The sequence below is a fragment of the Hyperoodon ampullatus genome (genome assembly GCF_949752795.1).
Source record: "Hyperoodon ampullatus genome assembly, chromosome: 13".
Lineage (NCBI taxonomy): Eukaryota > Metazoa > Chordata > Mammalia > Artiodactyla > Ziphiidae > Hyperoodon > Hyperoodon ampullatus.
In genome coordinates, this window is record NC_136926.1 from 11,792,526 (window position 1) to 11,815,808 (window position 23,283).

Here is a 23,283-nt window from a genome sequence, read left to right on the forward strand (position 1 = left end):
GGTGCAGCCGTGGAGAGCTGACATGCTGAGGATTGAGCCCTGCTGTGTCAGCAGGTGCTTGTTTTCCCAGGCAAGTGGCATTCAGATGGTTCACCCTTCCCACTAACTCATTCAGCACACTGCTCCCGGGCATCCCCTCTGTGTCAGGTACCATACCTGGCCTTGGGCAACAGAAGGGACCAGGACTCGTTTTCTGCCCTAGGACAGGGCTTGGTAAACTATGCCTCATGGGCCAAATCCGACCCAATTGGCTTTGGGACCATTTTTTAAAAATGAGATTTAAGTCACATAATATAAACGTCACTTTTTTTAATTTTTATTTTTTGGCCGCATCATGCAGCTTGTGGGATCTTAGTTCCCCGACCAGGGATTGAACCTGTGCCCTCAGCAGTGAAAGCTCGGAGTCCTAACCATTGGACCGCCAGGGAATTCCCTAAAATTCACTATTTTAGAGTTTATAATTCATTGTTTTGTTTTGTTTTTTTAGTATGTTCACAATGTTATACTACCATCACCATTCTAATCCAGAATATTTCCATCACCCCCAAAAGAAACCCTAGCAGTCACTCTCTCTAGAAAGACCATGTGAGGGTACTCATTTCCCAGTATCTCCACCAACATCGAGTGTTATTAATTTTTTAGTTTTTTCCTCTTTGCTAGTTGGGATATGGCATATTGTTTTCATTTGGTTTTCTTTGATCACTGGTGGAGTTGATAATTTTCATATGCGTATTGACTTGCTATATATTATCTGTGAATTATCTGTTTATATTTTGTCCATTTTTCTATTGGCTTGTTCATCTTTTCTTATTCCATAAGAGTCAGTTAATTTCATAGAACTGTCATGCACGTTATAGATATTTTTCTAGCATATATGGCTCCTAAACCACATTTCTGCAGTGATGAGCAGTTTCTGATTTTGAAAGGTTCACCTCTGTCCTGTTCTTCTTTTTTTTTTTTTTTAATAAATATTCATTTATTTATTTATTTGGCTCACAGGGTCTTAGTTGTAGCATGCAGGATCTATTGATAGTTGCCTGACCAGGGATCAAACCCGGGCCCCCTACATTGGGAGCACGGAGTCTTAACCACTGGACCACCAGGGAAGTCCCCTCTCAGTCCTGTTCTTTTAGGTTTCTGTGGTCAGAAGGTCTTTGACTCTTTCTTATTAACTTACTATTTGTAATCCTCACAGTAACCTGCAGATTAGGATGATTGGTAAGTTGCAGATGATAACATGTGTGAACTAATTTACCCAAGATCAATTGGCTCGTAAGTGACGGAGCCAACACATAGCCAGGCTGGTCTGACCCCAGCGCACTTGCTTTTATCCAGGTAGTGCTGACTGCTTTCCTGGTGACCTTCCCCACATGATCTAGCAAATCTTTTTGGGTAGGATTTAGGTGCTCAGCATGGTCCCAGGTACTGTGGAGGAATATAGAGTCTTTGCCTTTAAAGGACTTAAACTTTACTTGGAGAGAGAAGTCTGGCAAATGTGAAGCAGGAAATGACAATATCACAAATACAACTGACCCTTGAACACCACAGGTTTGAATTGCGCGGTTCCACGTACATGTGGATTTTTTTCAATAAATGTATGATCTGTATTTTCACTTAACAGATCTTTAAATTAACTCACTGTGGGGAAAAGTTTGTGTCTGATTAGAGACCATAGGATATAGAATCAAAAGAACTAGGGTTTGAGTCCTGATTCTATCCAAACTGTTTCAGCTTCCTGTCCTTGGGCGAGTCATTTATCAATTCCTTTGTTTCTGAGGCAGAGAGAGAGCAGGACTGTGGATTTTTAGATTTCTCGCAGGTTGGTCCCCCAACCCCCATGTGGTTCAAGGGTCAACTGCGATGGTGACATTAACATTTACTGAGTGCAGATAGAGTGCAGGTGCCAAGTATTTTGCACACAGTATCTCGTTCAGTTCTCAATCACCCGGTGAGCTGAGAGCTCGTATTATCCCTCAGAATTAGTTTCCTGGAGCTGCTGTAACAAAGTATCACGAACCTTGTGGCTTAAAACAACAGCCGTTTATTCTCTCTCAGTTCTGGAGGCTAGAAGTTTGAAATCAAGGTGTCGGCAGGGCACTGCTCCCATCAGAGTCTTCATGGGAGAATCCTTCCTGGCCTCTTCCAGCTCCTCATGGCTCTATGTGTTCCTTCGCTTGTGGCTGCATCACTTTGGTCTCTGCATCGGTTTTCATGTGACCTTCCCATTTGTGTGTATGTCTCCCTGTGGCCTCTCCTCTTCTTATAAGATACCAGTCCTTGGATTTAGGGCCCACCCTCAATCCAGGATGATTTCATCTTGAGATCCTTAACTAGTTACATCTGCAAAGACTCCATTTCCGAATAAGATCACATTCTGGGGTTCCAGGTGGACATGAATTTGGGGAGGATGCTCCATTTTACCGATGGTGAAACAGAGGCAGCCGACTTGCCCAGACTGCAAATAGAAAGCAGTTTACACACTCAGAGTAGTACATAATGAGGATGTCCGAAGTGTGTTATGGACAGTAAGTCCCAGGAAGTGAATAAATGATGGACCGATGCTGAGAGAGGGTGAAATTAGCAGAGGCAGCTGGTGGGGTTGTGTTATTTTGCGCTTACCCTTCCATTTTATTTGCAGATCTTGCCTAAGTCTTTATTCCTGTGACCCCTGAGACTTGACCAATAACTTGAATCTAAATATGGGCTCAGGGTTAAGAAATGTGTCTGGAGAAGGGAGCTGACCAGAAGTTTTCCCAATTCCAGGAGCACAGGAAGCAAGCACAGAGCCTGGACCCTTCTCGGACTCTGACACCATCCAGTTCTCCCCGCCTCCCTCTTGGGCACTCGAGCCTGGATGTGCATACAAGTCACCCAACGTGGCTGGTTAAAATGCAGATTCTGACTCTCTTGGTCTGGGTGGACCCAATATCTGCATTTCTAATTGCCTCCAGGGAGTGCTGATGCGGCTGGTCCGAGGACCACACCTTGAGTAGCAAGGTCCTTGCAGGCGAGGGGTCTCTGGATCATTCCACTTGAAAGGACTAGTAGGACACTGAAGTGTAATGCTAGCGTCCACCTCAGGGATCCAGGGCAGTGTAGCCCCCAAGCTGATGAAAAGTCGTGCTTTCGGAGATTCCTGCTGCCCAGATTGATCGATCTATCTATCTATCATCTATCTATCTACCTTTCTTTTCTTTCTTTCATTTCTTTTCCTTCCTTCCTTCCTTATTTCTCTCTCTCTCTCCCCCTCCCTCCCTCCCTCTCTCTCTCTTTCTCTTTCTTTCTTCCTCCCTCCCTCCCCTTCCTTCCTTCTTTCTCTCTCTCTCTCTCCTCCCTCCCTCTCTCTCTCTTTCTTCCTCCCTCCCTCCCTCCCTTCCTTCCTTCCTTCCCTATTTCTCTCTTTCTCTCTCTCCCCCTCCCTCCCCCTCCCTCCTTCCCTCTCTCTCTCTTTCTTTCTTTCCTTCAGCTGTGCCACGCAGTTTGTGGGATCTTAGTTTCCCGACCAGGGATTGAACCTGGGCCACATGGCAGTGAAAGCACCAAGTCCTAACCACTGGACGGCCAGGGAACTCCCCAGATCTCTCTTTATATGGTGTGTAGCCCCTAAACTGAAGACGCCAACTCAGCCTACGATGAGCTGCGGTGTTAGAGCTGCGGTGTTACGGAGCCCCATGTGCGGCGGCCCCAGCAGGTGGTCCGCCTCCTGCAGACCTGTGAGGGCCCAGCAGCACCTGCCCCACCCCTGACGCAGTATCCCTTTAAGTGAAACTCGTTGAATTTATAGGTGCCACACTAGCTGGATGGTGACACAGCTGTCTGAGGGGTGAGTGCTGTGTCTGGCAAAAGTACATGATGTTTGTTTGGGGTTCAGGGGAGGTGCACTGGGGGAATTGTGTGTTTTGCTTTTAATAAAGGAGGAGGGGGCCATTTATCAGACTTTGGTTTGGGACCCCTAAATACAGCCACACTGTTGTCACTGCTGCTGGCTTTGTGACCCTAAAGGAAATTCCGGTTAACCATAAAGCAGGGAAGGAGGGATTTAGCAACATGGGGGGAATCTGACAGTTGATCCAAGAAGGAGTGTCCGCACGTGAGTTTTCTGAGCAAAACCAGGTTTGGGATCTTCTCTTCTGTTAACCTGACCTAGAGAGAGAGGCTTCTGGGTTGTTCCACCCCCACTCCCTTGCCCCTTCCCCCTTCCCCAGATGCCAGCAGTGAAACCCTAGTTTCTCTCTTGGAACAACTGCCAAGGGGAAGCGTGTAGTTTCACTCTCCAGGGCAGGAAGCCAACATGCTGCTCTGTGTCCCTCAGCTGCTGAAAATATGGATTTCATAAATCCTCCCGAGATGAATTTGTTACCCTTCCCGAGAGGGTGTGCATTTTGGGAGAAGGCTTCTCTTGCAAAGGATACAAGTAGATCGCCATAGTAGACCTCATAGCTCCCTGTGTCCCACTTAAATCAGACCCCAAGGCCACAGGAATGCCACATTCTGAGTTTTCTAGGACAGACCTGTCCTAGACAGAAGAATGGCCCCCAAAAGATGTCCACATCCTAATCCCCAGAACCTGTGATAATGTTACCTTACATGGTAGAGGGACTTTGCATCTGTAATTAAGAATTTTGAGATGGGGAGAGTGTCCTGTGTTATCTGGGTGGGCCCAGTGTGATCCCGAGGGTCCTTATAAGAGGGAGGCAGGAGGGTCACATGCAGTAGTGAGAAGTGATGACAGATGCAAGAGGTAGGAGTAATTCAAGGAAGGGACTACAAGCCAAGGAATGCAGGTGGCTCCTTTCTAGCAGCTGAGAAAACAAGGAAATGGATTCTCACCTAGAGCCTCCAGAAGGGACCAGCTCTGCCAACACCTTGATTTTAGTTCTGCAAGATTATTTCGGACTTCTGACCTCCAGAACTCTAAAAGGATAAATTTGTGTTGTTTTAACTGCTAAGTTTGTGCAATTTGTTACAGCAGCAACAGGAAACTAATACAGCTGCCTTCTGTCCCCTGGAACACCCTTGTCAGGCTGTGTGCCCATATCTTATCTGATCAGTATGATTATTATACATAGAAGCTTACAGCATAAGAAGTAAGGAGATGTGGACCACAAAAACATGACTCCTTGGGTTCCATTCTTACATAGAGTGACCAACTCATCTTGGTTTGCCCGGGACTTCACCAGTTTTAGCACTGAAAGCCCCCAGGTCCTGGGAACCCCCTCAGCCTTGCACAAACCAGGACATTTGCTCCCCCTAAATCCTAGCTGCTCACTTATTTAGTCATGTGACTTTGAGCAAGTTACTTAACTTTCTCTGTGCCATAGTTTCCCCATCTGCAAAATGGGGATAACAAGATTGTTGTGAGAATTATTAATTGGGTTAATAAGTAGAATGGTGCCTAGCCCATTGAATGTTCAACAAATATTAGCTTTTATTATTATATGAGACCAGGTGCAGTACAGAAGTTCCTGGAGTTGCTTTGTTTGGAAGAAGTAATATTCTTGAAATTCTCAGACCACCGATTGAACCTCCTTCAACGTTTGTCTTTCTTTACCTTCTTCTGATGGTCAGGGAGCCCCTCCCTTCTCTCTGAGCCCATGAAGACTTGTTTCGTGGGAGGCAATGTGACGCTCACCTGCGAAGTGTCTGGAGCCTACCCCCCCGCCAAGATCCTGTGGCTGAGCAACCTCACCCAGCCGGAGGTCGTCATCCAGCCCAGCGGCCACCACCTCATCACCCAGAGTGGCCAGAGCTCCACCCTCACCATCCGCAACTGCTCCCAGGACCTGGACGAGGGCTACTATGTCTGCCGGGCTGAGAACCCCGTGGGGGTGAGGGAGGTGGACATCTGGTTGAGCGTGAAAGGTGAGTGAAGTGGCCCCAGAGGAGGAGGAGGAGGGCCGAGAGCTTCAGAGGACCTGGCATCAGCATGGGGACGGCTTGGTGCCTCCCTACATGTGGGTCACTGCCATCTGGGAGAAGGCCTGTCTGCTTCCCTGTGGCTTGACAAGGTGGATGGGAAAATTATTGTCCAGTCCTAAATCTCTAACATTTGCATAGGGATAAAAAAGTTATTTAATATCTGTTACATCCTAAAGGAAAAAATATATATATATATTAAAATAAAATATATGTATAAAATAGATATAATTTATATATATATATATATAAATATATATATATATATATATATATATATATATATGTAAATATAAAATGTAAGCTGAGAAACATAATAGCAAAATGAACACCCAGAAAACTAACATCCCACTTAAGATATAGAACAGTGCCAACACTGCTGGAATTACCTGAAGATAGTGTGGCCAGATGTAGAAAACAACAATAGCAAAGCTAAAAAAACAGGATGCTCACAAATTTGTATTTCAGAAAAACATATAATTTTTTTTTTTAATGTACGTCCCCAGTATTGCTTGGGACATACTTATTCAAAAAAAATTATTCATTGTTTATCTGAAATCCAAATTTAAGTGAGCACACAGTATTTTATCTGGCAACCCTACCTGTAGGCCCGTTTCCAGGCTCATCCTGGGCCTTCTGAAAAAGGTAACCACTATCCTGAGTTTCATGTTTTATTTAAGAAAAAATATGCTGCATATGTACACATTTCTACATAATATATTGTTTGTTTTAGAGTTTTGAAAAATGGTTGTTACCATACAAGTGTAGTCTTTTGTAATTTGCCTTTTTTATCCCACATTTTGTTTCCAGAATTTATTCATGCTGATGTGTATAATTATACTTTGTACCTCTGTGCTGCTGTATAATTTTCCATTGTATCACTACTCCACAGCTAAGTTATTGATTTTCCTGCTGATGGATGTTTGTGCTTCTTCTGATTTTTTTGTTGTGATGAACAAACAGTGTTGCTATGGAAACCTTTTAACCAGCCCCTTGTGTACATATACCCAGGTCCCCAGGCAAATATTTCTCTAGAATATTTGTACAAGGAGTAGAAATGAAGGTTAGGTTATGTGCATTTTTATCTATGAGATAACATCAAAGTATTTTCCAGAGTGGTTATACCAATTTCCATTTGCAACAGCAGTCGTTCCACATTTTCACCCACAGATTTTGTGATTTTTGCCCATCAAGTAGGTGTAAAATGAAATCTCATTGTGGTTCTAATTTGAATGTCTCTGATTACTAAGAAGGCTGAGCATTATTTCATATGTTTATTTGCTATTTATGTTTCATCTGCAAAATACATAATTGTGTCTTTTGACGTTTTCCCCTTTCCTATAGATATATAGGAGTTCTTTAGAAATTCCATATGCTAATTGTTAGTTTCACATGTTACAAATATCTCCTTTCAGTTGTCTTTCTTGTTTTCTTTATGGTATCCTTCGATTTGCAGACATTCTTACTTTAATGTTGTTGACTTTATGAATCTGTTCTTATATCATTAGCAATTTTTGTGTCTTAAGAAATCCTTATCTATCCTATGGTCATGAAAGTATTCTTCCATATTTTCTTAAAGCTTTAACACTAACCTTTCATAGTTAACTCTTTAGTCCATCTAGAATTGATTTTTGTGAATGATGTGAGGTAGACATCAAGTTTCCTCCACCCCCCAATTTGGATAACTATTTGGTCTAGCACCACATCCTGAAGAGTTCCTCTTCTACTCACTAGTCTGTCCTATATCAAGTTTCCTTCTGTGTGTGGACCTGTTCTTGGATTCTCTATTCTGTTCTCTTTTTTTAAATATATATATATTTTTGGCCGTCCCAAGCAGCACGCGGGATCTTAGTTTCCCCGACCAGGGATCAAACCCGCGCTCTTAGCAGTGGAAGCGCTGAGTCTTTTTTTGTCTTTTTTTAAAAAATAAATTCATTTATTTATTTTTGGCTGCATCGAGTCTTCGTTGCTGCGCACGGGCTTTTCTCTAGTCATGGCGAGCTGGCTTCTCATTGCTGTGGCTTCTCTTGTTGCGGAGCACGGGCTCTAGGTGCGCGGGCTTCAGTAGTTGTGACTTGCAGGCTCTAGAGTGCAGGCTCAGTAGTTGTGGCTCACGGGCTTAGTTGTGGCATATGGGCTCTTCCCCAACTGGGGATCGAACCCACGTCCCCTGCATTGGCAGGCGGATTCTTAACCACTGCGCCGCCAAGGAAGTCCCGAAGCGCTGAGTCTTAGCCACTGGACTGCCAGGGAAGACCCTCCCTATTGTGTTCTATTGATCACTTCATTGTGGCACCAATAACTCACACTCTTAATTACTATGGCCTTAACAGCAGTCTTGATGTGTGGAGACACAGAGATTTTAACTTTCCAATGTTCTTTTTTTTTTTTCTGTTTTTACTTTTTATTTATTTTATTTATTTTTTTCAATTTTATATTTTTATATAAAATTATATTTTTATATAAAATTAGTTTTATATAACTAATTCTTATTAGTTATCTATTTTATACATATGAGTATATATATGTCAATCCCAATCTCCCAGTTCATCCCACCACCACGCCCCCCCTCCAGTATTCTTTTGCATCACATGCCTTGTTTGATTCCCACAAACTGTCTGAAGTAGAAAAATGAGATCTTTATCTTGCTCTGCAGAGAGGTCATATGCCTTGCCCAAGGTCATAAAACCGAGATAAGAGTAGGATCCAGGCAGAGGAGGGGAGGTATTGCCCTCCTAGCTGTGTGTATCACGTGGCCGAGTCAAGGGTGTGATTTGTCTTTGCAGAACCTGTAAACATCGGGGGAATTGTGGGCACCATCGTGAGCCTCCTTCTGCTGGGACTGGCCATTATCTCTGGGCTTCTGTTGTACTACAGCCCTGTGTTCTGCTGGAAAGGTAAGGGCTTCCCGGAAGGTTAAGGGCTTCCTGGGTCCCTTTGCTGCTCTCTCAGGCTTCTTGAGAGGGTGTGGGTGGGGGGAGGTTGCCCCTGTTATGCTCCCACCTGAAGCTCCATTCAAGAGGTTTCCAAATTGGGTGCAGATGTGCAATAATGAAGCACCTAAGAACCACGCCTGAACACCCTGTCATCTCTCGTATTGGGTCAGTTTTCTCATTGTCCATTCTTTTGTAAATGTTAGATTGATTAGAAACTTCTGTGAGGCCGAAGTGGATATTATTGGATATTAATGTTTTTTCCTTTCTCCTTTCAGTAGGAAGCACTTTCAGGTGAGTGTTCCCTAGACTCAAATCAAAAATCCATTTCCATGATGTCTTCACTGACGTTTTGTTTATAATGTTTCATAAGAACAATAATAACCACCGCCACTGGGAACCTACCACGGGCCAGACACGGGGCTGGGGCTTCCTCAGGCATTATTACAACGCCGTCATAAACTCTTCAGGGTGCTGCTGTTCCAGACAAGTCGAGGGAGGCTCAGTGTAGCAAAAAGCAGCTTCTGCAAGCTCATCCAGGGAGTGAGCGGCTGTGCCTGCAGTTAGACCTGGGCCTGACCTGATTCCAAAGTCTGTGCTGTTTTTGCAACGCCAGACCTCAGGGCCAGGCACATTGCTGGACTGTCATTGAGGCATACAGACAGCATGTACATATTGAGCCCATCATTCATGCATTTATTTTATTTAGTTTTCCTTTTCTAAAAGGAAGAATAAGTCATTGTCTTACAGCATGTTTTGGAAGACTAGTCTGAGCATGCCCAGAAGCCCCTCCCAAAAGGAAACCTCAGTAGGGGCAAAGCAACTAAATGGAACTTATGTATTTAGCCTCCTAAGGAGATTCTGGGTGGGAGCAAAGAACTCTTCTCTTTGCTCCTCTTATCCATTTATAACTATGGGGTATTATTGTTCTGGGACCATTGTTCATAATGAGGGGATTTTATTGTTCTGGGACCATCTTTCAACGGAAAGTGTTACCTTTACAGCCCTGTTTTTGAGGGTCATTCTGGAATGAATCTGTCATTCCCCAGGCTTATTTTTCACAGAAGGGAGCAGCTTGGCATAATGGGAAAAGGTTTTGGAATGAATGGGCCTGGGTTCACATGGCAGCTCTGCCCTTCAAGCCCGTGGCTCCTGGAAAATCCCTGACCCTCTCTGAGGCTTTGTCTCCTCGTCTGTTTCTCAGAGGCGGGCTGTAAGGATTAAATGAGAATGTGATGCTCCTAGGACTGACTGGCCCGTGAAATGTACAGTCTGGCTGGGCAGGCAGAACTAGCAACAAACTAGAGAACAATTCAGTGCCAAACCGCTGGCCGTGGACGCCAAATTCAGTCATAGTTCAAGGCTTCAGGGGGAGGCAGAGGACTTCACTTGGGCCTTGAATAATGAAAAGGTGGAGAAATTTCAGTAAGTGCAGGAGAAATAAGGGCATTTCAGGAAAGGAACAGAGCGTCTGTGTACGTGCTGTGAGGGGAACTGAAATGGTGGGTGCTTGGGACAATGAGGTCATCTGCCTGAGAAGCAGCAGGGTGGGGAGAGGTGGAGTGCTAAAACTCACCCAGCACAAGATACAATTATCTAGACAATCTTCGGCAGCATCTCTCCGCGAGGTTACAATCGCACTGTCATCTCATGACTCAACCAAGTTGAATACATGAAGAATTTTCCATGTTACCAAAGGGGCTGCAAAGAACCAAGTGTTTCCTATTCAGCGAGGGCTGAAGTTGGAGAAAACAGGGTATCTTCTTGATTATTTCTCCCCTTCTGGAAATTAGGAGGCAAGACATGGGTGATGTCATGGTTTTGGTGGATTCAGAAGAGGAAGAGGTGGAGGAGGAGGAAGATGCTGCAGAAGAGGAAGAGGAGGAAGCAAGTGAGAGGGAGGAGTCTCCAAAAGAAGTAACCAAGTACGGCCACATCCACAGAGTGACCGCACTGGTGAATGGGAATGTGGACCGGATGGCCAACGGACTCCAGGCTCTGCAGGGTAAGCTCTTTGTCCTTAGAAGCTCTCTGTGAGGTTGTGGTGGGCTTCCCTGGAAGAAATCTCCAAGGGCTGTCTTTTAAAGGTTGGGAAAGACAGTGAAAGTTTAATCTAGAATCTGAGAATCTCCTGTCAACTACCAACACGCTAATTAAATGGACAAATATTTATCAAGGGCCTGCTCTGGGAAAGGCACAGATTGGTACTGTCAGGCACTAGAAAAGAAAGACCGATGGTGAAGGGCTTTACGAGAGCAGTTAGGGCGAACAGACTAAAACACGAGGGGGAAATGAAAGCAGAAGGAAGATTTAACCAACCCTTTGCGAGGGCAGTAGAGGAGCTTTGGCAAGAAGGAATCTGATTCCTTGCCTGATGAATGATACGTTTACAAATCACAGAACCTCAGGAGAAAGATGAGAGCCCTGAGGGGTGCATTGGTTGGGAGACGTTTTATGGAAGACGTGGGCTATGAGGCACGTCTTTCAGGACAGCTAAGTTTGAATAAGCAGAAAGGAGGGGTGGTCCAGGCGAGGGGAATGGCAGAAGCCGGGAGTGTGGAGGGTGGGCAGTGTCAAGCAGATGTGTCAGAGGATTTTGAGTGGAAAGAACAGGTAAAAGCGGGGATACACACCCCGCCCCACCTGCTCCTCCACAAACTTATCAGTAAAGGTCTAGAAATAGAGGTGATTGAAAACTGATTGGGGGGGGGAGGAATTCCCTGGCGGTCCAGTGGTTGGGGCTCTGCGCTACCACTGCAGGGGGGCATGGGTTCAATCCCTGGTCAGGGCACTGAGATCTCCCACATGCCACGTGGAGTGGCCAAAACAAAAAGAAAAAAAAAAAAAAAAAGAAAAAGAAAAACTGTTACGGAAACAGAGTCTCCCCTATTGAGGTTACTCAGAGTTGGGTCTACTTTTCCCTCCTGTACAGATGACAGCAGTGAGCAGCAGAGTGACGTCATTCAAGAAGAAGACAGGCCAGTTTGAGGAAGACAACTGTCCTTTGTTATCCTGTCTCAAAAGCTTGGAAAGCTACGTCAAAGATGAGTTTTATATTCTGCTTCACTTGACTTGCATCCCTGCCTGAGGACTGAAAACGGTTTGTGGCTCTCAGCAAAAAAAGGAAAACACACACACATCTTTCCTTCCCTTTTTAAAATTTTTTCTAAATTGGTTTGATTTACTGTAAGTTTTCTCAACTATGTTGAAAAGCTTTGGAATGGGCAGTGTGTGGGGGGAAAGCTGCATTTGGTATCTGAGGTGCCCCTGTCGCTGTGCCCCTGGCTTTCTCCAGGTTGACTGATGCTGAGATGGGGGAGGCACTTGGCCTCAGCGCCCTTTGTCACTGTTAAAAGTCTGTAACCGGCTCGCCCTGGCACACAAGGGAATAGTGGGGGGTGATAAGGACACGTCCTTTTTCACTGCCCAGGTGAGCTGAGGAACCAGGCACACGTCAGCTCTCTGGAAAAGGTGAGGGGGGTCAGCTACTGATGCTAATCAGGGGGAGGCACTTTGGTTCGGGTTCTGAGTCGGAAACACCTGGTCTTGAATCTGGACTCCGCTCCTTACCTGTTTCATGGGCTTGGGCAGGTAGCTTTACCTCTCCCCTGAGCCTCAATTTCTTCATCTGTGAAATGGGTGAAATCACACCTATCTTACAGGGTTATGGTGGGGACCAAGGTACTTCAGGATGTGAGTGCCTAGGAGGTGCTCCGTAGATGTTAGTTATCTTCTCCTTTGCCTTCCTTAGCTGAAGAAGAAAAATGTCAACTGTTCAGTTACAAACTGCTGCCTGGGCCTTCCATTCTCTGTAGAATATTCCAGACCAGGGCATCATCAGAGCTCTCCTGGGGATTTTTGCCTCCCTAGAGATAGAATTCTTTTCAAAAGAGTTAGGGGCTGATAAGAGGAAGTGCCTTTCATTAGAATCTCGCATTTTCCAGAGCTTTGTGTTTATAGAAAAGCCTCTTAGGTGATGCACCCTTAGCTTTCAGACTTTCCCGTCCTTCCTTTCTCCTGTGGCTTTGAAAAAGGCAAGGAGAAATGTTTTGTAACAGAGTAGATCAGTTCGTCTGGCCTCGGTTTCTCGATCTTGGAAATGGGAATGGGAAAGCTTGTTTCCTTCCTACTTCTTAAGGGTGTTATGAAGATACGCTGCTCAATAATGCTAAGTTTTTTTTGTTTTTTTGTTTGTTTTTTTTGCGGTGCGCGGACCTCTCACTGTTGTGGCCTCTCCCATTGTGGAGCACAGGCTCCAGACGCGCAGGCCCAGCGGCCATGGCTCATGGGCCTAGCTGCTCTGCGGCATGTGGGATCCTCCCGGACCGGGGCACGAACCCGTGTCCCCTGTGTTGGCAGGCAGACTCTCAACCACTGTGCCACCAGGGAAGCCCAATAATGCTAAGTTTTGAATGAAAATAACATATGATGAGTTTAAGCTGCTGCTGTTCCCTGTACAGTTTAGAGATTTTTTTTCTTTCGAATTTCATCCTAATCTCTTAAATGTCAGGGACCTTCTAAGGGTGTAAAATATGTGTGCTAAACTTGAAAATCTGACTTGAATTTGCACTCTGCAATGTTGCATATCCTGCTCTGATGGGCACGACTTAAAGGGGAACTTCCCTCTCCAATAACAGGACCTGGGACTCTTAAGATGAGAAGTATGTTACCTGCAGGGTTACCTTGCAGGTGTGGTTGGAGCAGGTCCACTTTCTTGGATGAAGGAACTAAACTGAGGGAGTCACTAGAAGTGAGCCCTGTCCCCAGCTCAGAACACTGGGGAGGTCAGAGGCTGGCTGCAATGTCTGCCCGTCAGGGATAGCTGTGACCTGCAGTTCTCTTGTTGGGCTGGGTCTTTCGCTGCGTGGAACCTCACATTCTTAACCACTCTAACCAGTCTAAGTTAGTGTCATTTCAGAACGGATACTTGACAGGTTGTGTTTAAACTCACTGAACACTGAGCTAGTCTCTGGATCCGACAGTCCACCCTGCAGAGGCGACCATATTTAAAAAGGGAAAAAGCAAAGAAACTATTAGGGAAAAAAAAAAAAATCCCTAGCTGGGAATGCAGAGAATGATTTGCAAGATCACTGAGATGCTTCCTGCGACTTCCTCTTCTCCTGCATGCACACCTGACGACAGGGAAATCTTCGGGGTAGGATTTTTCCACTAGTAAATGGGAGCTTCAGGGTCTTGGTGCCAAACATTATTAACCCTTGTCCAGCTGAGCTGTGATCGTTGTCACTTACATCTGAGCCCTGTGTGCACAGATGATATTGCTGGGTCAGTTAAGAGCTGAGGTACTGGGCGGGGGAGGTCTTCAAGCTTTGAGGATTTTAAAGAACTAGGGCTTTTTTTTCTTTTCTTTAAGATGACCCATCCCCAACTCCACCAGTACGTTGACAGCGGGTTACAGACTTTCTGTGGCAAAGACCAACTTGTTACATTGTGCTTTAAAATAAAATCTTATCTGAATGTATTGTGAACTGGAGACGAGGAGATATACTTACCAGAACCGGGAAGATAAATACTTCCAGGCCATCGCAACTGACATTCCTTTTCCTCAAAACCTGGTGGACATTGGGAAAGGGGCTGTCATAATCCTGTGGCTTTGATATCAGCTCCCATTCTCTTTAACTTTTTTTTTTTTTTGGTGGTACGTGGGTGTCTCACCGCTGTGGCCTCTCCTGTTGTGGAGCACAGGCTCCGGACGTGCAGGCTCAGCAGCCATGGCTCACGGGCCCAGCCGTTCCGCGGCATGTGGGATCTTCCCGGACCGGGGCACGAACCCGTGTCCCCTGCATCGGCAGGCGGACTCTCAACCACTGAGCCACCAGGGGCGGAAGCCCCCCATTCTCACAAGCACACACCAACCCTATTACTGCAGCAGGAGAACCCATGATGGAAAATTTCCCTAACCCAGGCGCTGAAACCTGGAAAATCATCCTTGCTGGGTAAAGTTTATGATGATGCAACATGTGCCAACCGGTATTTCTCACCATGGTCCTGGCCAGGAACTGCTGCAAAAAGAACGAAACAGATCCCTCTGCATTATTTACATTTTAATAATTGGTGTGGAGGCGAGGTTGGGAGAAATTCATTCTGAGGTTATAATATGGATTTTTTAAAGATAATGGAATAAAGTTATTTTTAAATAAATGCTTTAGTCATCTTTATTTAGACCTGATTAATAAACTGAAAGATTTGGGGAAGTGGATTTGCTGCCCACAGTTTTTGTTTTTTTAATTAGCTTTCCCAGTATTGGTAACAATATTGTCTTCGTTGTCGTGTTATTCTTTTCCACGACTTGTAGATCCTACCCACCCTCTCATCTCTCCTAAACTCAAGAAATTTGTTCTCCATTGTTTTCTTGCTACATACCCTCAAACACACGCCTCTTTGTGGTCAGATTGTTTTATTTATTTATTTATTTTTGGTGGCGTTGGGTCTTCGTTGCTGTGCGTGGGCTTCCTCTAGTTGTGGTCAGCAGGGGCTACTCTTCGTTGCAGTGCGCGGGCTTCTCACTGCCGAGGTTTCTTTTTGTCGCAGAGCACGGGCTCTAGGTGCGTGGGCTTCAGTAGTTGTGGTTCATGGGCTTAGTTGCTCCACGGCATGTGGGATCTTTCCGGACCAGGGCTCAAACCCATGTCCCCTGCACTGGCAGGCAGATTCTTAACCACTGCGCCACCAGGGAAGTCCCTGGTCAGATTGTTTTTTGTTTTGTTTGCCATGCCCTGCAGCTTGCAGGATATTAGTTCCCTGACCAGGGATTGAACCCGTGCCCTTGGCAGTGAAAGCGTGAGGTCCTAACCCCTGGACCACCAGGGAATTCCCTTGGTCAGATTGCATACTTTCTAATATTAAAGGGCTAGGGTAGGAGTTGTCATGGAGCAGTAGACTGATGGGCTGTCTGAAAAGACAGTTTATATCAGCTGTTGGGTCCTTGCAGCAGTTGGTAGTTATGGAGTTTCTCACAGGGTTCAGCTAATTGTAGTCCCCAGAATGTGTCACCTCACCTCCCACTTGAGGTGGCCCAACTCCACTCCCTGTTCCTGTTCTAGGCCCTTCTCTTGGGTCATTCATCTCTCCTGTTTCTTTACTTCATTCCAAGCTTCCTAAGCTCTAATCAAAGCTGTCCCATTTTCAACTTCCTTCCTTTTTAACCAAACCCATGATTCCTACCTTCACCTCACTTTCCCATTTTTTAAAAAAAATAAATTTATTTATTTATTTAGGCTGCGTTTGGTCTTCGTTGCTGTGCGCGGGTTTCTCATTGCAGTGGCTTCTTGTTGCAGAGCACGGGCTCTAGGTGCACGGGCTTCCGTAGTTGCAGCACGCGGGCTCAGTAGTTGTGGTGCACACGGGCTTACCTGCTCCGCGGCATGTCGGATCTCTTCCCCGACCAGGGCTCAAACCCATGTCCCCTGCACTGGCAGGCATATTCTTAACCACTGCGCCACCAGGGAAGTCCCCCCATGTTCTTTTTAACCCTGTCCCTCCATTTTCATGTCCCGTGTGTGTTTAATCCAAGCCTCTGTTTTCCCAGCCCCTCATTTTACCTCCGCCTGTTTTCACTTCTGTTCCGTGCTGTCCCTCAGGCTTCCTGGGTCACACCCACGTTCACCCAGCTTGTCCATTTCTGGACCCTCCCACCACTTTTGACCCCTCTTTTTCTCTGGCTGGCTGCCCCTTGCTCTCCGCCCCTTTTAATCGCGGCACGTTCATGTTTTCACCCTCCATTTTCCGGTGGGCTTTTTTTTTTTTTCTGGTTCCCATTTTTTAAGCAACGGCGGCTGACGCCTTCCTCTCACCCTACACTTTTACTCCTCTCAGCCCCTTCGTTCCTCTACCGCGGCTCCCAATTAACCTCTGAGCGCCCCGCCGCCTCAGGTTGCCAATCTTACTCCTCTGCCTCATTTCTTCTCTCCCGCCGGGGTTCCGGGACCCCATCCCCCCAGTTCTCTCCTCAGTCTTTGCTTTTCGTCTCCCCCATTCTCCTGACCGCCGGCGTCTTCAGGTCCCCATTCGGCCCTGGTCCGCCCCCCCCCCCCCGATTTTCCCCCTGTCCCATCTCCCCCCGTTTTCTCCTCAGCTCCCCGGTGCCTTTCCGTACCCCCTTCCTCGTTTTCCCCTCAGCTTCACCGCACCCCGTTTTAGACCCACACCTCCTCCCTCCATCCCCGATCATCACCTGGCCCCCCACTCCGTTCCTCCCATCCCCCCCATTCCCGCCTTCCCCCTAAGCCCCGCTCCTCCCAGGTCTACCAGAGGCGCTCCCTCTGTCCCCTGGTTCTCCCACCCCCATTTCCCCCTCCGGCCCCCGTTTCCCCTCGGCCCCGCTCCCCGACCCCCCCCCCCCCCCCGCCTCGCGTTCACCTGCCTGCCTCCCACCCCGGTTTCTCCCTCAGCACCTCCCGCCCCAGGTTACAGTCTGTCCTCACAGCCGCCCGTTCTCCTCTGAGCTCCGCTCCCCACCCCCGGGTTTTCACCTGCCCCCCACTTTCCCCGGGCCCCGCTCCCCCAAACCCCAGGTTTTTCTCCTGCCCGCGTCCACCTGCCCCCCCACTCCGCTTTCCCTTCGGCCCCGTTCCCCACCCCGCCTCCAAGGCCGACCCTTCCCCGCCCGGCGTCCACCTGCCCGCCCCACGCCGTCCGGCAGCCCGGCTCCCGGGTTCTCTCCAGCCCGCCCCGGCCCCGCCCCCCGCGCGTCCCCGCCCGCGCCCGCCGCCATGTGACGGGAAGCAGCTGATGGCCTCTCCGGGCGGCGGCGGCGGGCGCGGCGGCGGCGGCGGCGGCGGGGCCGGGGCCGGGGCCGGGGCCGGGGCCGGGGTGGGGGCGGGCGGCGCGGGGGCGGCATGAGGGCCGGCGGCCCGGGGGGCTGAGGCGCCCGCCGCCTGCCGAGGGGCCGCGCGCGTCCTCCATGGAGGCCGGAGGTGAGTGGGGCCGTGGCGCGCGTTCCCCGCCGGCGGGGCCGGGCCCGTTCCCTGGGGGGTGGGGCGCGGGCTCGGCCGGGGCGGGGGATGGGGACGGCGGGGGCGCCGGGCCTGGGCTGTCCGCGTCGGCTGGCGGCAGGGTGCGCCCCGGGCGACCAGCTTTGTTTCGCTTTCGCTGTCAGCGGCCGCCACCCCGTCTCGCGCCGCCGACGGGACCCGGGGAGGACGGGCCTTTGCGCGGCAGGGATCCCCATCCCCGGGACATTCCGGGGCGCCCGGGGCCCGACGCCTCCGCCCGGGTGGGACGCGACGGGCGCCAGGCCCTCGGGCGGGGGGATGGTGATACCCGAGAGGGTGGGTGCCCAGGTGCTGCACTTGAGGTCTGGGTGGGTGTCCGCTCTGCTCCTTACAGGCTGTGTGATCGTGGACGAACCGCTTAATCCAAGTCTGTTTTGTAGCTACAAAATGGGCTAATAATAGTATCTGCCTCAGCGGGTGGTTGGGAGCTTCCCAAACTTGTCTGTGCGTGAAAATGGGGTCTGGAATCCCTATTGAAAAAACATATTCCAAGCCTCTCCCAATAGAGACTGATTTGTAGACCCGGGCTGCCGATCCCTGGTGACATGGATGAGGGGACAAGTTTAGGATACACCGATGAGTGAGGTACTTGCCTCTCTCCTTGTTAACAGCTGTCATCAGAAAACGGTGTGGAAGTCGGAGAATATTGGAAGCACTTGGAGGGTCAGCCCAAATGACCATGCAGCCTCAGTGGGAATGGTGTGCTTGTTATGCAAAGGCCAGACCTCAAGATACGTCCTTCAGGCTTCTTCTTTCCAACCACTTTGCCCCTAAACCCCACTAATAGAAATTTGGGGTGGGCTTGTGATGTATTCTGGGAGTCCCAACTCTTGAATATACTTCCATGCTTAAAGGCGGTTTCCTTCGGGGAAATTTCTCAGAAGGGGTCAAGGCCTAGGCTCAGAATTTGTTCCAGAACCTCTTTGTATTCTTCCAGTGAAGTTCAAGCTTCATTCTGGTCTGGAGGATTCTGATCGTGGATGTTTTTGTGTTTCCCTGGCTTCTTTGATGGAGCAGGGATTGTGGGTGGGTGGGTTGAAATCAGGGTTTTCCCTGGGGTGGTGTAACTTTTTAATTTGGGAAATGACATTTCTTTGTTTGCTGGAGTAAGGCATTCAGTACCAGGTGTAGAGGTAGCTCTCTCTGCCTTCCCATCTAGATAAGGGCTTTCTCTTCGGTGAATTTGTTAACCCATAGAACTGTTGTTAAATGGCCCCTACTGTTTGCCTGAAATCTTACGTGAATCTTTTTATAGCTTCCGCTGTCTATTCCATTGACTGCTTTTAGTTTATATCTGAAAGCGATCTGGAGCTAGCCTCTCTTTTTAGCAGGAATCTGTTTCCAGTTCTGGGTTTTTCCTAATGATTGACGACTGTGTTTTGGGGTGTGGGCTGAGCTGTTGAGAGCTGCCAAGCTACCGTTAAAAAAAAAAAAAAAGGCCAGAGTTTTATTCTTTTGAAACTGAATAAAGACCATTGTAATGGGACTAATTGTAATGGACAGCAGTAGATATCTTCAGAGTAGTGGTTAGAATGTATTTATTCATTCAAATATTTATTGAGTGTCTACTGTGGGCCAGGCACTCTCTAGGCCAGCACCGGCCAATAGAAATATAACGCGAGCCACATATGCAATTTGAAATGTTCTAGTAGCATTAAAAAAAAAAAGTGAAACAGGTGAAAGTAATTTAAAAATTATATCTTTGTCAATCCTGCATATCTAAAATATTATCATTATAACATGTAATCATGAATAATTATTGAAAAATTTTAGATTTTTGCTTTTGTACCGTCTTTGAAGTAGTGTGTATCATGTACCTAATGGCCCATCGTAATTGGGACTTGCCACGTTTCAGAAGGTCAGTAGCCACGTGTGGCTAGCAGTTACTGTATTGGACAGCACAGCCCAATAGCAGTGAACAGTTCGGAATGAGGGTGGGGAAGAGAGAAACAACAGTTAACATAAAAAGCAGTAAACAATCAAGAGAAGTTGTGTGAGTGATAAAGAAAATTCAGTGGAGTGAAAAGAAAGTGACTGGGCCACGTTGGATAGTGAGGCAAGGAAGGTCTCTGAGAAGGTGACACCAGCACTGAGGCCTGAAGGGTAGACAGAGCAGCTGGGCAAGGATCTGGGGCCAGCCAGGCAGGGTTTTCTGAACGGATGGAACATCTCATGTAGAGATCTCAAGGCAGGACAAATCAACAAGCTTCCTGCCGGCCAGAGTCATTCATAGCTTCTCTCTCTCTGTGTTCAGGCAAATCTCCTTTCACAGAAGAGGCCCATGGTAAATGTCTTTCCACTCTGCCTGATTATCCAAACGCATCCCAGTGTTTAAGTAGAAAACTCGGATCCATAGGCCTTTTCAGCAAGAAGGGCCAGGGCAGGTACAATCCCAGATGAAGCTGGATCCTCTTGCCTCTGGTTTTTTCTTTTTAAAGTTCTGGACTAATTATGGCTTTCTTTTCCAGCAGCCAAGTTTAGTTTGGGCCCAGCCTCCTCTTCAGAAGCTCCGTAGTTCCTTCTTTTTTTTCTTATTTTAGTCCTTGGATTCTTGAGCTTGAAATAGCAAGAGATTAAATCCCCAAATCACAGAAATAGAGTGTGAAATCTGGGTATGGCTTATGTTTAAGAAGCATTTCATGTAAAATGTTTGGCAAAGGCATCATAATAGTCTAAGGGGCTTCATTTCATTTATATTATAGAGAGATACCATGTATATTTATTCCACAAATATTTACTGAGTGCGTGCTCTCTGCCAGGAACTCTGCTAGGCACTGGGGATAAACATACAAGGTCCCTGTTCTGTCGGTGGCATTGATGTCCTAATTGGAGGGAGACGGATAATAATCATAATGGTGATTGTGCCGTAAAGAAAATAAAGTGAGGAGTTATGAAGGACATTGACTTGGGATCAGAGCAGGGCTCTCTAAGGAGTTGTCATTTGAGCCGAGACCTGGATGAAGAGAAGGTGCCAGGCATGCAGGCATTCCAGTCTAAGAGAATAGCTGGTGCAAAGGCCCTGAGGTCAGAACTAATAGAGCATAGTCAAGGGGTGAGAGAAGGCCAGTGTGCAGGACTTCTAGGGCAGGGTGAGGATTTTATTCTAAGAGTGATCAAAACTGATCACTCTGAAAGATGAGGAGAATGGGTGGTTGGGGGCCAGAGGGGGAGCTAGGAGAGCAGTCTCCTAGCAGAGGGAGCTAGGAGGCTGCTTAGTGAGAGATGATGTTGCATATATGAGCCAATGTTGGTGAGACGGTGTTGCATAGGTTAGAATGGCAGCCATGAGATGGAGGGGAGTTAGGTTTGGCAAGTCTTTTGGAAGCAGATGCAGTAGAACTAGTTAATGGATTTGGTTTGGGAGGTAAAGAAAAGAGAGAAGTCAGGGGTGGCCCCTTTTCATATTGTGTGGAGCCTCCATGGTGTCGAAAGGATGGATAACGTGCGTATTGTGGAGGGAACGAACCAAGTGTGAATATTACCAGAATGGAATGAAGTCAGGTGAAGAAAATGTACCTCCAGATCAGTCCATGTCGTTTAATATTTGACTCCATCTGGCTTCTCAACCTCAGCACCACTGACATTTTGAGCAAAATAATTCTTCATTGTAGGGGCCGTCCTGTGCACTGTAGGGTGTTGAGCAGCATCCCTGGCTTCCACCCATTAGATGCCAGTAGCACCGCCTCTGGTTACAACAACCAAAATGTGTCCAGACATTGCCACATGTCCCTAGGGGGCAAAAGTGCCCCCGGCTGAGAACCACTGGACCCCATGAGGAGGCATTAACAGAATAAGGCTCTTTTACCTTAAGAAGATATCTAGAAATAATGGGAATAAAGGCCACGGGGTTGCCACATAACACTGAGTCTTGTTTTGGATTTACAGTGTAAAGTAACTTCTTACCGTGCAGATATTCACATCCAGAGGATTATGCTCAGATACACAAGTAACTGTGTAAGTGAAAGGATCGCCTGTGCAAACACATACAGATTTCTAGGAGGAATTACCTGGGCGTATACAAATGCCAATTTAGACAGATCTGATATATTAAAACCTAGATTTAAGCATAGAACCTCAGGGAATGAATATTCTCTTTACAAAGGAAACTTCCTTAAATTTTCTTTAAATAACAAAGTCATAAAGGCTTAATATGATTTATTAAAATTCTATTTAAAGACAGAATTTTCAGCCATACATTTATTTCATGAAACAAGATATACCCATGTATTTTCCTATAATGCATATGTCAGAAAAAAAATATACGTATAAATATTATATACATATATGCATGTCTACCGTCTGTTTCATTGAATCCAGGATATCATGGATTGTATTGCCAGTATGTGTCACTGAAAAAAATACTGCCTATTTAACTATGAAAAGTCATCGCTTGACACATCCTGATTTTAACAAGGTCAAACTGAGAAGACTTATAAAGATGTGTCCTAAAATATACGAAATAGGGGCTGTTTAAATTAGTATCTATCTAGTAACAGCTATAAAAAGGTCAAAGTCTCAAAACTGCTAAAGTGGAACATACACATCAGACAGTGACCTCATTCAGGATGGAAGCCAGTTTTTATATTCGTATGTAACGCAATCATAGCGATCAAAAAATCAGTTCTGAAGGCCATGAACTTACAAGCTTTGTCAGCCATTGAGAATCTTCCGCTGGAGGAGAGCCTGGAACTGGGGACTGCCCTTCAGGTCGAGGAAGAAGCACCAGTCCAGCCCCCCCCCGCCCCCCCCCAAAAGAAACAAGGATTGAATCGGCTTGGCGTTTGAAGGCGGCTGCGTAAATTCCCAGCTGGGGGTGGTGTTGGGGCAGAGGGAAACTTGTCACTACAGGAGAGAAAGAAATAAGGAGAGTGGGACTTCCTTCCGCTTTGATAGTGTGAGATCTAGGTATGCTTCTGCGTTGCCAATCTCAGTGGGATTCTCATAAGCAGAAAATGAGTCTAGGTGTGAACTCAGATGAGCTACTTGGGGCACGACAGGGAGGTGTGTGTGGCCGGCGTGTGGCGTGCAGGGAGACAACCGGAAAGGGAAGGCTGGGGCCGGTGGGGTGGGTTGGGAGGCCGGGTCTCAGCTGCCTTTATCTGGTAGGCAGGTGGGAGCTTTGGAATGTATTTGAAAGAAATGTCGTGATGTGATGTGCGTTTCAGCTTCAGCAGGGCCCCTGGGGGCAGGAGAAAATGCATCAGGAGAGTCTTGTAAAAGATGGGGCCAAGATGGGAGGAAGGTTTAGGCCAGAACAGAGAGGAGATGGAAGTGGGAGGCCAGATCAAGAAGTCTGAGTGACAGGAAGCAGGGCCAGTGCTGAACATTTTAGCCTTGATGATGGGGGAGGATGGGGAGTGAGAGGGAGCCTGTGAGTTTCAGATATTCCTTCTTTCACCTGCTTCCCAGTAGCAGGTTCTTTT

The 23,283-nt window shown here is 47.2% G+C and overlaps 1 protein-coding gene across 1 annotated transcript in view; it reads left to right on the forward strand.

Annotated features, from left to right (window-relative positions):
• VSIG10 (V-set and immunoglobulin domain containing 10) overlaps positions 1–11,991 on the forward strand; it is a gene marked incomplete at its 5' end in the record, with an annotated part of 34,343 nt that extends 22,352 nt beyond the window's left edge. Inside the window, 5 exons of the mRNA XM_079717726.1 lie at positions 5,569–5,862; positions 8,703–8,813; positions 9,128–9,143; positions 10,643–10,854; positions 11,782–11,991. Of these exons, the coding sequence (XP_079573852.1) occupies positions 5,569–5,862; positions 8,703–8,813; positions 9,128–9,143; positions 10,643–10,854; positions 11,782–11,837 (689 nt within the window). The 3' untranslated portion in view covers positions 11,838–11,991. The remainder of the gene's footprint in view (positions 1–5,568; positions 5,863–8,702; positions 8,814–9,127; positions 9,144–10,642; positions 10,855–11,781) is intronic.
• Positions 11,992–23,283: the final 11,292 nt, after the last annotated feature.